Source organism: Talpa occidentalis, unplaced genomic scaffold (genome assembly GCF_014898055.3).
Source record: "Talpa occidentalis isolate TD23 unplaced genomic scaffold, MPIMG_talOcc4v2.1 talOcc4.13, whole genome shotgun sequence".
NCBI classification, from domain to species: Eukaryota; Metazoa; Chordata; class Mammalia; order Eulipotyphla; family Talpidae; genus Talpa; species Talpa occidentalis.
In genome coordinates, this window is record NW_023601322.1 from 69983837 (window position 1) to 69997927 (window position 14091).

Consider the following 14091-nt stretch of genomic DNA (forward strand, 5'->3'; position numbering starts at 1 on the left):
TTTAGGGCTGTGAACTAGACATACTTTTGTTCAGGTCAAAAATCTTAAGACAAACCTGTGAGTTTGCACTCACCTTTGCTGTATTCCCCACACTCTCCTACTCTCTACGGGAACTTCTTTTTTTTTTTTTTTTTAAGATTTATTTATTTATGCATACAAGAGCTGGGGTACAGTCCAGAGGTGTGGGAGGGTGAGAGGATTCACCAGATACAGTCGGGAGCAGAACAGGCAGATCCACTGAAATAAACTGTTGTGGGAAGCAGCGGGCGAGGCAGGAGAGGTCTGCTGCACCATGTGGGTATCTCCCTGGCCGGGGATTGAACTCGTGCTGCAGTGGCTGAGGGTAGCTTCATAGGTTGGATCTTAACCCCTTGTGCCACCAGGGAGGACCCTCTATGGGAACTTCTAATGCTGTTTCTCATTTCCCTCTGTGGATCAATCAGCCAGAGGTAGATGGCTGATCTTTTGCAAAGGAAAAGGGTCTTTGGCATATCAACAAGATTGACTGCAATTTTTGGAAGAAGCATCATAAAAAGGAGATGTTGGTTTTCCATTTTTTAAAAAGATTTATTTATTTATGCATATAAGAGCTGGGCTACAGGCCAGAGATGCGGGGGTTGAGAGGATTCACCAGAGACAGAGTGGGTAACCCAACAGGCAGACTGACTGAAATACACTACTGAGGGGAGCAGCGAGCAAGACAGGAGAGGTCTGCTTTGCCCTATGGGTTCCTCTCTGGCTGGCCAGAGATTGAACTCATGCTGCAGAGGCTGTGGATTGCTTCATAGTGTGGTGCTTAACCCCTTGCGCCACCAGGGAGACCCTGGTTTTCCATTTTTCTTAAAATTGTGGTGGCTTTCTTTGTTAGAGCATGGGGATATCTATATTTGAGAGGGGGATCTTATGCCCACCACTATGCCATGGACTTGTGCCAATAGCATTCAGAGGAAGATTGCCTCATCCTTGGACCTTGGGGGGCTTCAGAACTGGAAGGAGCTGATTTTTTTTGCTCTTCCTGCTTTCTGAGAAGAAAGTTGAAGAAAGTCTTAGAAAGTTGATGCTCTGAATGCTGAGTATTGCAATGCCAGGTAAAATACTTGCAGGACCCAGGTAAGAGCAATTGTTGAGTACCCTGACCTTTTTTCTCTTCCCTGGTATGTTGCTGAGTCTTCTTCTGTCCCTTGAAGTCACGGGTAGAAACTTTTGTAGAAATTTTTGGGCAATACTGCTGCCTGAAGCAGATGTGCATTTCTACCATGATAATTGAAACCAAATTTTCCATTTTGGAAATATTTTTTGGCGAAGTAAGGTTTACGACCACAAAAAAACAAAGTCAGTGAAAGAAATCTCTTGATTTCCCCACACCCAGATTTGGTTTTTTAGGATTTTGCCTACTAGGTTTTAGAGTGTTAAGACAGACTTGGATAATTACATTTTAGAGTAAGTTTTTGAAAGCAAGTGCTTTATTTGATGAAATTTTCCGTCATTGAACTGACCCAATTTTTTCCTAATTTCTAGATGAACCCTAAAACAAGGTTACAACAAAAAGAGCATTAGTAAACCACGTAAAGAATTATTTGAACATGCTTTGTTTTTAGATTTTTTTCCCCCTATTAGATTTAGTAGTTCTCAAGTCAAAAATTTATAGCATTTTATAATATATAAAGACTCTTTATAATTTCCAACTCTCAGCATAACTTGCCTGGTTTTTCTTTTTAACTATGAAAGTCTATTGTAGTTTCCATTAAAAACACACACATGAAAGAGCTCAGTACTGCTATTCAACCCAAATATAAACCTGGTTTCCAAAAAGCCACAAAACAAGGGTGTGCTTTCTTTTCGTCTTTGTTTCTTCTCATCTATCTGTTAGAACTCAAGTGTTTCTCTTATATTTTGCATATTTTTACACAGCTCACTGGAGAGATTTCCTCCCTGGCTTTTGAAGGAAGCAGTCTGTGAATTGGGCTCTTAGGAATGTGATGAGTAATATACCTATTCCTGAGCTTGTTTAGCTAAGGAAGGGGTACATTATAGGACTGGCAGTAGCCACTGGCCAGCCTTGATAAATCATGATGGGCTTGTGTGAAAATACCAAGTTGAGTAGTTGTTAATAGTGACTGCCAGACACACTGCAGCTTCCCACAGTCATGGAAGGGAAGTAGTGCCATGTCATAGGTCCTGGGGCAGGTAGTCTTTTTCATTTGACCTAGTTTTATCACACAGTGAAGAAGCTCAGAGAGTGGGATATAAAGACTAAGCTCCCTTTGGCCTGATGGACTGTGGACATGATCCTAAGTGAACATTGCTATTGAGCTCATAGGCCCTGGAGTCAGATTGAATTGGATTTGAGTATCATTTCTCCACTTTGTACTTGGATGGAACTTTTGGACAAGTTTTATCTCGGTGCCTCAGGAGATAATAATATCTACCTTAAAGAGCTATTCTGAAGATAAAATGTGATAATGGAGGCAAAGTATCTTAACATTTGGTCAACTTTCAGTAGATGTAGCTGTTATTAAGCATTATCCAGGAGCAGGGTCACTGATGCATATATTCTGTGTGTCCATGTGGCTATTGCTGGGAATCAGCCTGATGCTGTGAACTGAGCTGGTACCAGTAAAAGCATCCATATATTGTGGGCTGCTAGCAACCTGTGTGTAGACTGTTTCTTGATGACAGGGCTGTGCTATCAAGTCCTGAATACTGCTGCCTGGACTTCTCGAAATACCAGGGCCTTCATTAATCCAGAAGTAAAATTCTAAACTCGATCGTTTTGACCTTGAACTTCAGGATTGGGATACGTGCTTGGTCTGTGGTTTACTCAGTCCTATCTCATTGGTGCTCAGACCTGGAGAGTTCATCTTGCTGATGAACTCATCATGAGAACTAAAGTACAACAGAGTGTCTGTTTATTAATTTGCAGAGACAACTATTGCTAGCAAGATGTCATGCGGGCCTGTTACCACTTTCTTGCTTTCAGAAGGAGAACCACGGGGGAGGCCAAGTTGATCAAACGGCTGCACAGCAAGCTAGGGACCAGGTTACCACGTTTGGATATTTACAGGCGTCAATCTAACCTGAGGCTGAGCCAAATGACGAGGGCTGATGATTAAATCATCTTCTTTCCTAGATATTATGGGATGAGGTGGTTCAAGGATTTTCTCTGTCTGGTTCTTGTTTTTTTGGTTTTCTTTTCTAAAGGGCACCTTTTTTTGTTTGTTGTTTTAATTCATTTGCCACAGTCTTACACCAACTTAGAATTGTTTTGCCACTGCTAGGTGACTTTGCTTCCCTTTATTCTATCTCATCTTTAGCTTGAACTTTTATTTTTTATTTTAGAAGATTTATTTATTTATTTATGCAAGCACTGGGTACAGTCAGAAGCGTAGGAGGGTGAGAGAATTCACCAGAGCCAGAGCGGAGAGCAGAACAGGTAGACTGACAAAATACACTGCTGAGGGGAGCAGCGGGCGGCAGGAGAGGTCTGTGCGCTATGTGGGACCCTTGCCCAGGAGCCGGGGATTGAACCGGCGCTGCAGAGGCTGCGGGCAGCTTCGCAACCCAGTGCTCAACTGCTGTGCCACTGGGGAGGCCCTTTAGCTTGAACTTTTAAACATGCTTAGGCTCTATGTGTGTGGCCCAGGACCAGCTCTTGCTATCCAGACTTTATTTGCATCTCTTAAAGATTTGTAGAGGGGACACAGTTCCTCACCCTCAGCAGCATTTCCCATTTCTCCTACCCATTCTGTCACAGCCTGGTTGCTCAGGGGCAAGTCCTTTACCAGATCCCGTATGCATTGCACATGTGTTGTGTTCCTGTCCCTTGCTTTGCTCTCATGCTTTCTAGTGTTCTTTCCTTTCCATTCATGGCTTGAATTTTCCATGGCAGTGGAAAGAACCTAAGAACTGACATAGTAAACAGCAACTACTCTTCCTTTCTTCTCTTTTCTATAGTCACCACTGGCTTTCTCTCTCCCCTCATCTTCCTAATTCTGTATCACCAATGCAGGGGGCTGCACTGGCTCCACATGGGGGAGAAAAGACAGAAAGTTGAGAGAAACAAAGTCAAAATTATTTCAATGATGGGAAATTAAGATAGATGGAATAGTTTGTAGTTTTACATTCTTTACTCATCCATCTATTTGTTCTGCTCAACAATCTTCTATTGAGCACTGTCATGTGTCACAGGCTAACAATAGTGAGGGATGCAACACCATCCTGGTTCTCATGTAGCTCAGAGTCTAGGGCAGTGGTGTGCTGGAGCCAGCACTCATCCATGTGCATGAGTTACTTGTTAAATTTTTCAGGATTTTGTGAGTGAGTTATTAAGCATAGCCCTTACTAAGAATTAAATTATATAATTTACTAATAAATTCTATTAAAAACAAATGTAATACTTAGAACTTGTTATTTCCTAATTATTTTACTATTACCTGTGCTTTATAGCTGGTGTCTATTGTATTTTTATAGTAGAAATATTATATAGTGCTTTAACAGTATGCTGCTGCACACCCCTTCCCAGCACCATGTGTTTGGTGATATCACATTAGTAAATTGAAATCTGCCAGGGTAGGAGGATTTGCACCATGGAAATTGGCAAGTGTTACAAACCAGGTCTCCAACTCTTAATCATTTCCCGGCACACACTGTGTAGGGTAGAGAGAGACGAGCTAATTACAATATTTTACTTAGGGAAGCACAGAGTGCCGTGGGAACCCAGAAGAAAGGAAGTTAGCCTAGTGGGTAGTGGAGGATGATGGGGAAGACTTCCAGAAAGAGGCTTGAAGGACTGGTAGAAACAAACTGGGTGGGGATAGGGCATAGGAGTCTAGTGTATTTCAGAAGTGGTGTTTTAGCACTACAGTAACACGTCTTTAGGACAAGGATGGGATGATGAGGGCCAGGCTGGGTATCTGAGATTTATTCTGAATGTGGTGAGGACCAGTGAGAGGTTCACAAGGAACATACCTAGCTCACACTGACATTCTGTAAAGGCCACCCTGGAGTCTGGGAGGAGGTTATAACAGTCATCTAGGATGGAGTTCTTGATAGTCTAGACCGAGGTTGTGGTAGCAGTGACCATGAGAAAGGAACAAGGTGGAGAGATATTAGAGGACATAGGATTGATGAGACTTGTGGTTGTGTATGAAGGTTGTGAGAGAGGCAAGAAGATCTTAATGGTGACATCCTAGTTTCTGCCATGAAGAGATGAGTAGGTGGTTAGTTTATCCCCAAGATAGAGCAAACAGAAAGAAGAGTAGGCCTGAGGGAGGCCAGGGAGCATTCATTTTGAATATGTTGTGAATTTCTGTGTAAAATCTAAGTGGGCAAGTCAAGACAGACATAGGACCTGTGGAACTGGAATTTGGAGTACAGGAGAGGGGAGGTGATAGGCCAAGGGAGGTGGTATGGCATGAGAAAAGAGCCTCATGTTTAGAATTTGTGTATTTTCATGTATAATAATTTCTACAAATAACATTTTATGTGTATTGATTTACAGTTTAACTCCAAAGGCCAACCCTACTTTCATTTCTTTCTAAATTCCAGTTGTTGAGCTGATTACTCCAGTCTCTCACTTCCAAGAAAAAGCAAAGGGTTTTAAGGTCAGTTCATTGATGACAAATATGTAATGATTATCTGCTGTGGATGTGGCCTGATACTGGGCAGGCTGAGCCCAACAAGAATCCTTGGCTACATGGTTCTTGCCCACTAGGAACGTTGCATTTAGTATGAGGAAGTGCATGGTTAGATTTGTCTTATGAAAAGGTAATCAAAGCCTGGGTGGTATCCTGTATACTGTAAGAATTTAGAAAAGTCAATTACAACTTAAGGCTAAAATATTCAGAAGACTTCCTAGAGGACACAGAGCTTAACTGGTCCTGGAAAAACTGGTATTTAGATTGCATTTCAAGAAATGGGCGAGGGAATCTGTTTGTAGTGAATGAGCATGTGATCCTAGGCTGAGGAATATGTAGATGTTTGTGTGCATATATGTCCATATAGTGTCATACATATATTACTGGAGGGTGAAGGCTGTGGTGGAAATAGCTTGGGCTTCAAGTCAAAGATTTCTGAACTGAGATCCCATCTCTGTCTGTTATTATCTGTGTGACAAAATTCTTAGCTTTTGAGCCCTCGGAACCTCCTTTAACTTGCTACTCCTTGAAAGTAGTAAACAACTGAATGAGTGCTCACAAGTTTGTGCCTTCCATAATCAGGGATCCAGAATCTACTCCAGATATCCCATGTTTTCACAGAGGAGCAGTGCAGAGAAAAGAGAAAGAGAACTTGTGTTCTTTCTGATGCCAAGACTTGTCCCTGCATCCAGGGTGGAAAAGACTATGAATGGAATGGGAAAACCAGATGGCCTGTGGCTTTCAATCACTTATTTTTTCAGAAAGTTTTAGTGTGAATTGCGTTTTGTTGCATTTTAGTCTCTGGTAATAGGCAATCTATGAGACCCTGTGGTAAGCACATAAACAGGGACACATCATCATTTGGCTATTCTGGATAGCTGGAAAGCACAAAGAACAGTGCAATGGGGAGACTGATAACACTGGAAGTGCTTCCAAAATGGCTTTATTTCATCTGCATCTCTCTGTTCCATATATATGAAATGGAATTAAGAATGCCTGTCCACTGGGCTTTTATTAGCTTTAATCTTATTATTTCCTTGTTACAAACCTTCAGTAGTTACCTGATCAATACCAAATTATATTTTTTCTTCCTGGCTTTTAAGTCTCTGTACCATATGAAGACAGCATTTATATTGAATATTTGTGCACTGTTTTATAGTTTCTAGACATCCCAGGAATGTAGGTATCATTTAGTATGAAAAAATACTTTGCATCACTTACCATATCAAGATATTAAAAAGAAAAATCTATATGATCATCTCATTAGATTTACAAAAGTGTTTGGTAAAATTCAGTGTAAGTTTATGATTAAAAATTCAATAAAACAAAAGGAAATTTTCTTAACTTGATGATGGGCATCTCCAGAAATCCTGCAAAACACTCAGTGGGAAAAAACTAGAAGCATGTTCTTTAAAATAAGGAAGATGGGGCCTCGCCTGGTGGCGCAGGCGATTGAGTGCTGCACTGTGAAGCTGTCCGCAGCCTCTGCAGCGCTGGTTTGATCCCGGCCAGCAGGCGAGGGTCCCACATGGTGAGGCAGACCTCTCCTATCGCGCCCGCTACTCCCCTCAGCAGTTTCGTTAGTCTGCCTGTTCTGTTCCCCACTCTGTCTCTGGTGAATCCTCTCGCCTTCCCGCACATCTAGTCATTACCCCGGTTCTTGTATAAATAAATAAAAAATCTTTAAAAAAAAATAAGGAAGATGACAAGAATATTCACTTTTTTCTCTTCAACATTGTGATTGATCATCCTAGCCAGTGCAAAATTTCTTTCAAAAGAGAAATTAGAGGCCTAAGAAATGGGAAAGAGGAAAAAAAAAAAAAACTGGCATCGATGCTGGTAATATGATTGTTTAAATAATATACCTAATTGTACCTTTAGACAAATAGAAATAATGGGAACATTTGGATAGGTGGCTGGATATAAGATCAATTTAAAAAAATTAAACAATCAGGGCCTCCCCGGTGGCGCAGCGGTTGAGTGCTGGGCTGCGAGGCTGCCCACAGCCTCTGCAGCGCCGGTTTGATCCCGGCCGCCGGGTGAGGGTCCCACATGGCGCGCAGACCTCTCCTGCCGCCCGCTGCTCCCCTTAGCAGTGTACTTCGGTCCTTCTGCCTGCTCTGCTCCCTGCTCTGGCTCTGGTGAATTCTCTCACCCTCCTGCGCTTGTGACTGTACCCAGTGCTTGTATGAATAAATAAATAAATAAATAAATAAATAAATAAATAAATCTTTAAAAAAAAATTAAACAATCAAAAATATTTTAAAAAGATACTATTACTATGATGAAATATCAACAAAAATTTTAAATGACTTAATGAATTTAATATGTTTAAGACTTTCATACAGAAAAACATCAAAATTTAAGCGACAGTAAAGAGGACCTAAATAAATGGAGAGATATTACATGTTCGTGGCCAGGAAGACATAATATCCAGAAAGATGCTGGTTTTAACCATATTGATCTATAAATTTAAGGCAGTTTCTATCAAAATCTCATCAGTTCCAATCTTTCTTGGAACTTAAAAACTAATATTAAAATTTGTATGGGGGGGGAAAAAACATTTGTGTGAGAGAGTTAAGAAATCAGAATCATCAAGACACATCTGAAGCATAATAATGGGATGGGGACCTGCCCTCTCAGATATCAGGCCTCGTTACAAAGCTACTATAATAATGTGGCTCTGGAACAGAGACAGATGAACTGACCAATGGAGAGATTAGGGTCCAGAAATAGACCTTTTTATATTTGGATCTTTGCTATGTGACCTAAAGTGGCATAACACATGAGTGGGAAAAGAAGGAGTGTTTAATAAATAGAACTTATGGGGAAAAATTAGATATCTATTTCACATTGTGACATAAAAGTCAGCATCAGATCAAATGAGGGCTTAAATATCAGAATGTAACCCAAACTCCATAGCCTTGCTTATGTACCAGCACTTACAGGACAGTTGATTCTTCTAGCCTATTTTCTTCATTCTCTCCTCTGGTTTTACTAAACTTTCAGTACTTTGAACACCTTGACTCTTTTTCTCCGTGTCATTGTATATATTGTTTTCTCTGCCAGAATAGTCTCCATTTTTCCTTTTACCTGGCTAATTTCTGCCTTCTTAACATTTTTGCTCTTCCTTAGGTTCTAGGAAGTTTTCCCTCAACCTGCCAGCACTTGGATAGTTGCCCATCCTCTCAAATTCCTATTAAATAATAATACTTATGAAACAGTGTTTAAAGATTTACTTGGCTTTTTCTTCCATTTAAGTCTGCTTTATGACAGCAGCAGCTCAGACTTGTTTATTGTTGTTTCTTTTTAGTTTAAACACAGTGGCTGGCACAGAGTAGTCTCATTAAAATGTTTGTTGAAGGAGCAAACATCCCTGTGAATTAAATGGTATGGTGTTCCATCTCCTCCCTGCTCCCATCCCCCCATTAGGGGAGGGAGGGGCTGGAGGATCATGACCTCCCACAAAGTCACATAAGTGGTGGTGGAAGAAGCTGAGCTGGGTATTAGCTTCCATCAGATGACTACACTTTGCATGGTAAGATACTGCAGAAATGCTTGAGCCAATGCATTTCCTTTCCTGCTGGGTCTCTGGTGAAAAAAAAAAAAACAAAACAAAACAGACTGACAGATGCCCTCGGTGGGTGGACAAGTGCATGGATTTGTGACAGTTGGATGAATGGGTTTACCAACATGTGATCCTCTCCTTCTCCTCCCACTACTTTCCTCTTCACAGCATCAAACCAAGCTCCCAGCCCCCGATACAGGCTGGAGATGAGGAGAAGAACCAGAGGACCATCACTGTCAACCCTGCCCACATGGGGAAGGCGTTCAAGGTTATGAATGAACTGCGGAGGTACTTTTCCTATTTTGCCTGTGCCCTTTCGGAAGGAACTTGCTGGGTGAGCGTCATCAGGGACTGAAACAGAAGTCAGAACACCACCACCTAATGAATTCTTACTTTCCCCCACCCACTCTCAGACAATCACTTGGCTTCCCTTTTCAAACTCTGATCAAGACAGAATGGCTTTCGCAAATCTCTTTTTCCTTTTTATTTATTTATTTTTAGTACCTATCATTTTAGTGCTTAATCACAGGGGAAAAATCCTGTATGGGTACAGCATTTCTGTTCATAAACTTGATTTCCAACCAAACCAGCTGCTTGAAGACCAATAATAGAATGATTGCAACACCTACACACAATTGCAGATGAAAGATTTTGGATGCCACACATTTTTCTTTGGCTTCCCTTTCTCATTCCTTGTTCTGAACTTAGCTTGTCAAGACAGCCACTGAATGGAAGAGTACCTAGCTTCTTAAATGCAATTTAAGTCTGTAAAGAAAAAAATGAAATGAAAATATACTTATCCTCCCTGAGATAATGGTGAGGGGTGTGCAGGCTGTTTGTAAAGCCAATGTGATGTTTGATTAGTTTGTTGCCAGAGAGGTCAGGGCACTGAACACTTATTTTTTGAACAAAGGCTGTGTACACAATCTCTTCCTCATCAGAGTACTCAGAAGCTTCCTTTTATTTATTCACCACAAATGTCATTTACCACATTTATTTACCATTTACCACATTTATTTACCATTTATTTACCACATATGTCATCCCATTGTGAGCTGTAATTGTTTATCTTTTTTGTCTGTATTTTATGAGCTCCCTGAGGGCAGGGGCCTCTGAATCTTTTATGGGTACAGCATTTCTGAATCATTTTGTGTTCTCTAGCTCTTGATACTTAATACACCCTTAGTCACTCACCAAAGACGCCTGGAGACACTGGTTAAACTCTGGGATAGGTAGGTAGGGATACAAAGTAAAAAATATAAATAAGTCAATGGAAGTGATCTTTCTATAGTTCAAATAGGTGTTATGAAGGAGGAAAATAACAGATGCCTGCCAGATGACAGGTTTATAGTAATTACTTGTTTCTTAAAATGCTATAGAAGCAACTTGGGAGAATGTTCCTATAGGGAATATGCTTGAACTGAATTTTGACGTGCAAGTAAAAGTTAGGTGAAAGGTGTAGGATTACGGAGGAGTCTTCTAGGTAGAAAAAAATGACATCCGCAAAAGCACATACAGGTGAAGAAGTATTTTATTGAGTTGGGGAATTGACCTGTTTTTAAACAAAAGTTCTCGCTGATTCTATATTTGCTTTCTCATTTCTCCTTTTGTTGGATCTAGTCTTTGGCATTAGAAACTAAGTTTAATTAGTTAAATTTATCTTGTGACCTACTACTCAATTTTTTGTTAGATCTCCTGCCAGATTTCCTGGACTATCTGCCCACAGCTGTCTTAAGCAGTGGGCAGTGTTGATGAGTATGCCTATGCATATGGTTCTCCTGTCACTGAACAATTTGTGTTGTGTTCCCTAGACACAACAGTTCTTCATTTAGTTCCCTTGAGTATGGCTTGTGTCCTTTATCTTATTTAAGACCCTAATAAACAGTATAACTTTACATCTGAAGGAACAGAAAAAGGACAAACTAAGCCCAAAGTTAGCATAAGGAAGGAAATAATAAAGACTAAAGTAGAGATAAGTGAAATAGAGACACATAAGACAACAGAAAAAAAATCAGTGAAAGTAAGAGCTGGTTTTTTTTTTTTTTTTTTTGGAAAATAAAATTGACAAACTTTTAGCTTGACTCTCCAGGAAAAAATGAGAGAGAATTAAATAATATTATAAATGAGCAAAGAGACATTGTAACTAATACAATGGAAAACTAAAACATCATAAGAGTTTACTATGAACAATTACATGCAAATAAATTGGATAGAAGAAATCATTACATACCTTGAAACATTTAACTTACCAAGACAGAATCATGAAGAAATAGAAAATCTGAATAAACCAGTAATGATTAAGGAACTTGGAGCAGTAATCTAAATCTCCCATCAAAGAAAAGCCCAACACCAGAAGGTTTAACTGGTAAATTCAACAAAATAGTTAAAAAAGAGTTAATAGCAGTTCTTCCTAAACTCTTCCAAACAAATTGAAGAGGAAGGAGCACTTCCAAATTCATTTTACATGGACAGCATCACCCTAAAACCAATGCCAGATAGGGATACTAAAAGAAAACTGTAGACTAGTGTGCCTGATGAATATTGATGCAAAAATCCTCAATAAAATACTAATAACCAGTCTCATCAGCACATTAAAAGATCATATATCAGGATCAAGTGAGATTTATCGCTGGGATGCAAGGATGGTTAGAAAACAGGCAAATCTATAAATGTGGTACACACATTAGTAGAATGAAAGATAAAAATCATATGATCCTCTGAATAAATGCAGAAAAAGTGCTTGACAAAATTCAGTGTTCATTCTTGATAAAAAACTCAACAAATTGGATAAACTCAAACTCAAGCCATACTCAAGGGAATTAAAGGAGCATAATGCAACATAATAAAGGTCACATATGACAACTCTAATACATTTACCATTATACTCAAAGTGAAAGCTTGAAATTTTTTCCGCTGAGATCAGGAATAAGACAAGGATGAGCCCTCCCTGGTGGTGCAGGGGTCAAAGTCTCAGTGCCTATCAGGCTATTGCCAGCCTCAGCTGCCTGGGGCCAGGGAGCTAACCCACATGGTGCAGCAGACCTCTCCTGTCTGACCCACTGCCCCTCAGCAGTATATTTCAGTCAATCCACCTGTTCTGCTCACCATTCTGTCTCTGGTGAATCCTCTTACCCTGCCCCCATACATCTGGCCTATACATCAGTTTTTGTATACATAAGTAAATAAAAATAAATCTTACAAATTTTTTAAAGATTTATTTATTTATTTATACAAGCACTGGGCTATAGTCAGAAGCACGGGAGGGTGAGAGAATTCACCAGAGCCAGAGTGGAGAGCAGAACAGGCAGACTGACGAAATGTGTTGCTGAGGGGAGCAGTGGGTGGCAGGAGAGGTCTGCAAGCCATGTGGGACCCTCGCCCAGCGGCCGGGGATAGAACCAGTGCTGCAGAGGCTGCGGGCAGCTTCGCAGCCCAGTGCTCAACCGCTGTGCCACCAGGGAGGCCCAATAAAAATAAATCTTTAAAAAAAAAAAAGATGTCAACACCACCATTCCTATTGAACATAGTCCTCAAAGGCCTCGATAGAGCAATTAGAAAAGAAAAAGTAATAAAAAATTCTAAATCCAGAGAGGAAATAAAATTGTCTCTGTTGCAGATAACGTGGTCATATATAAAGGAAACTACAAAGTCATCACCAAAAAAACTATTGGAACTACTAAAATAGTTTGGTAAATTGCAGGATACAAAATCAATATACAAAGAATCAGGTACATCTGTATACACTAATAATGAACCATATGAAAAATGGTTAAAGAAAATAACCCTATTTATAATAGCTTCAAAAAGAATGAAATACTTGGGAATAAATTTAACCAAGGAGGTGAAAGATCTGTAGACTAAAACAGTAAGATACTGATGGAAAAGTTTGAAGAAGACACAATAAATGGAAAGATATCCTGTGTTCATAACCCAGAAGAATTATTATTGTTAAAACGCCTACACTACCAAAAGCTGTCTATACATTTAATACAATTCCTATCAAGATTCCAGTGACATTTTTCACACTGAAAAAAACACTGAAAATCTGTATGGAACCAAGACCCTGAGTAGCCTAAACAATCTTATAAGAGAATGAAACTGGAGGCATCAAATTTTTTATTTCAAACATTATAAAAATATAGGAATCAAGATAGTATGGCATAGACCCATAGACCAGTGGAACAGAATAGAGAGCCCAACAATAAACCCATGCACATAATAGTTGACTAATATTTGAGAAGGGAGTCAGGAATACTCAGTGGAGAAAAGAGAGTGTCTGTTAGATGATGTTAAGAAAACTGGATTTTCATATGCAAAAGAATAAAAACGGATCCCTGTCTTATATATCACTCTCAAAAATTAACTTAAAATGAATTAAAAACTTAAGTGTAAGACCTGAAGCTGTAAAACTCCTAGAAGAAAATACAGGGAAAAGTGTTTATCATTGGTATTGGCAATGACTTTTTTTGATATGACACCAAAAGCATAGGCAACAAAAGCAGAAATAAACAAGTGGGACTACATCAAACTGAAAAGCTCCTGTATAGCAAAGGAGCTCATCAACAAAATGAAAATTCAACCTAGGATTCAGAGAAAACATTAATAATCCATATGTCTGATAGGGGATTAATATTAAAATATGTAAGAAATTCATATAACTCAATAGGGGGAAAAAACAAAGAATGAGCAAAGGACCTGAATAGACATTCCCTCCCACCCCCCAAAGAAGATATATACAAACGACCAACAAGAACATGCAGAGAAGCACAACATCAATGACTATCAGGGAAGTGGAAATCAAAACCACAGTGAGATATGACCTCACACCTGTTAGAGTGGTTCGTTTCAAAAAGATAAGCAATAACCAATACTGAAGAGGATGTGGAG

At 39.7% G+C, this 14091-nt stretch overlaps 1 protein-coding gene across 11 annotated transcripts in view; it reads left to right on the forward strand.

Moving 5' to 3' along the window:
• The window catches only part of KLHL3 (kelch like family member 3), a 268190-nt gene that overhangs the window by 156151 nt on the left and 97948 nt on the right, over positions 1-14091 (forward strand). For 8 of the 11 annotated variants that reach the window (XM_054694357.1, XM_054694358.1, XM_054694362.1 and 5 more), the window contains one exon: positions 9373-9492. The exons of 1 other annotated variant lie outside the window; for it this stretch is intronic. In XM_054694357.1, coding sequence (XP_054550332.1) covers positions 9373-9492 — 120 coding nt within the window. 2 more of the 11 variants (XM_037509254.2, XM_037509253.2) reach the window with 2 other exon arrangements.